This window comes from Platalea leucorodia (assembly GCF_965183815.1).
Source record: "Platalea leucorodia genome assembly, contig: HAP1_HAP1_SCAFFOLD_24, whole genome shotgun sequence".
NCBI lineage: Eukaryota > Metazoa > Chordata > Aves > Pelecaniformes > Threskiornithidae > Platalea > Platalea leucorodia.
Window position 1 is genome coordinate 530,337 of NW_028121458.1, and position 2,414 is coordinate 532,750.

The 2,414-nt window shown below is 53.5% G+C and overlaps 1 protein-coding gene across 1 annotated transcript; it reads left to right on the plus strand.

Annotated features, from left to right (window-relative positions):
* Nucleotides 1-787: 787 nt before the first annotated feature.
* Nucleotides 788-1,996, plus strand: LOC309603147 (olfactory receptor 14A16-like; the record flags this gene model as incomplete). Its single annotated transcript, XM_082338066.1, has 2 exons — nucleotides 788-1,548; nucleotides 1,825-1,996. 2 exons carry the CDS (start codon nucleotides 788-790, stop codon nucleotides 1,994-1,996), a joined length of 933 nt encoding a protein of 310 aa, XP_082194192.1.
* Nucleotides 1,997-2,414: the final 418 nt, after the last annotated feature.

Here is a 2,414-nt window from a genome sequence, read left to right on the forward strand (position 1 = left end):
CTGAGCACACAGCAGGTGGGATGGGGTCTGTGAGCGGTTACATGAAAGAGGCCTGGGGACAGAGAACCAGCTCCTGGCAGGGACAGCTTCTGGCAGCAGAGACAGAGGCTTGGGCAGGGACAGGAGCTGCTCCCAGAAACGCCATGGGAGGGGGGATTTGGGCACCTCCCTGCCATCCCCTGCAGTGGAGACACCTTCTCTGGAGCAACCCCCCTGGTCTTCTCTCCCACCCAGCAAAGCCTGTTCCCCCAAGGCCATGGGATCCAGGGCATGAGTCACATCCTTGGCAGCTGGACCTCCAGTCTGGGAGAAGTGCATGTGTCCTACAATTAACACAGAACAGCACAGAAAAAACAACTGCCCTACAGTGTCACTGTCAGTGAGGTGGAGAGCAAAGCTGGGTAAGGAGAAGGCTCCACAGCATGCCCATCTGCCTTTCTCTTCTTGCTTCATTTTTTTTGAGCATTGCAGTTTTCTTCCCTGTTTCCCCACATTTCTGTTGTGCTCTTCCTCTGTGGGGTTGAGGTGGGGCTGCAGGTCAGCTTCTGTTCTGACATCAGCTCTCAGGGTCCTGCCCTGGAGGTGTCTTCATGGGAACTAGGTGCCCAAGCTGTGAGGCACCATGTCATTCAGTTGGTAGCGTTGAAAAATTTCCTGAAACATGCCTCATTCAGCTCAGGGAAGGGGATTGCGATGAGAAATGGCGTGGGCTTTACCTCTGAGAAGTCTCCCCTGACTTGTCATTGTGCTTTCCTTTTTGGACAGGTCCCTGGGACCAAAGGGAAAAATGTCCACTGGAAGCTCCATCACCCAGTTCCTCCTCCTGGCATTGGCAGACACACGGGAGCTGCAGCTCTTGCACTTCTGCCTCTTCCTGGCCATCTACCTGGCTGCCCTCCTGGGCAACGGCCTCATCATCACTGCCGTAGCCTGTGACCACCACCTCCACACCCCCATGTACTTCTTCCTCTTCAACCTCTCCCTCCTCGACCTGGCCTCCATCTCCACCACTCTCCCCAAAGCCATGGCCAATTCCCTGTGGGACACCAGGGACATCTCCTACTCGGGATGTGCTGCTCAAGCCTTTGTGTTTGTATTTTTCATTTCAGCAGAGTTTTATCTTCTAACCACCATGGCCTACGACCGCTATGTGGCCATCTGCAAACCCCTGCACTACAGGACCCTCCTGGGCAGCAGAGCTTGTGTCCACATGGCAGCAGCTGCCTGGGGCACTGGGTTTCTCTATGCTGTGCTGCACACTGCCAATACATTTTCCCTACCCCTCTGCCAAGGCAATGTCCTGGAGCAGTTCTTCTGTGAAATGCCCCAGATCCTCAAGCTCTCCTGCTCAGATGCCTACCTCAGGGAAGTGGGGCTTCTTGTGGTTAGTGCCTGTTTAGTCTTTGGTTGCTTTGTTTTCATTGTGGTGTGCTATGTGCAGATCTTCAGGGCCGTGCTGAGGATCCCCTCTGAGCAGGGACGGCACAAAGCCTTTTCCACGTACCTCCCTCACCTGGCTGTGGTCTCCCTGTTTATCACCACGGCAGTGTTTGCCTATCTGGAACCCCCCTCCATTTCCTTCCCGGTTCTAAATCTGGTGGTATCATTTCTGTACTCAGTCAAGCTCTGCTGCTCATTTTCCTACCACAGGGAGGTTGGACTTCTTGTTTTTACTGCCTCTTTTGGATTTGGGTGTTTTGTTTTCCTTGTGGTGTCCTATGTGCAGATATTCAGGGCCGTGCTGAGGATCCCCTCTGAGCAGGGACGGCACAAAGCCTTTTCCACGTGCCTCTCTCACCTGGCCGTCGTCTCCCTGTTTCTCAGCACGGCAGTGTTTGCCTACCTGAAGCCCCACTCCTTCTCCTCCCCATCCCTGGATCTGGTGGTTGCAGTGCTGTACTCAGTCGTGCCTCCAGCAGTGAACCCCCACATCTACAGCATGAGGAACCAGGAGCTCAAGGGTGCAGTGTGGAAGCTGATGACTGGATGGTTTTAAGCAGCAATAAACTGCCCATCTTCTTCTGTATATCACTCACAATAGAAAGCACTATAGGCCCAGCCTGACTTTGGTAGTTGGTTTGGTTTGGTTTTGTTTTTAGCTTTTCTTGGTTGCAATAATGTTGTCCACAAAGCAATGCCATTACTCATACCATTCCTAAGCCAGTCCTGTGTGACCCAGAGACTGTGTAATGATGAGCTGTGCTCTCTGTGTTTTAAAACAAAATAAACGACCCTGCAGTGACTTGTTTGTCCCAGGTCCTTTACTGAGACCACCTCTGGAGCTGCAGGGGCAGTGCCTGTGTGCAGAGGTGGAGGGGAAGAGAGCCCTGGCACAGCAGCACTGCCAGGCAGCACCAGCACTTGGTCTTTCCGAGCTGCTCACTTTCCTCTTCCACTCGCTCCTTCTGAGCCCT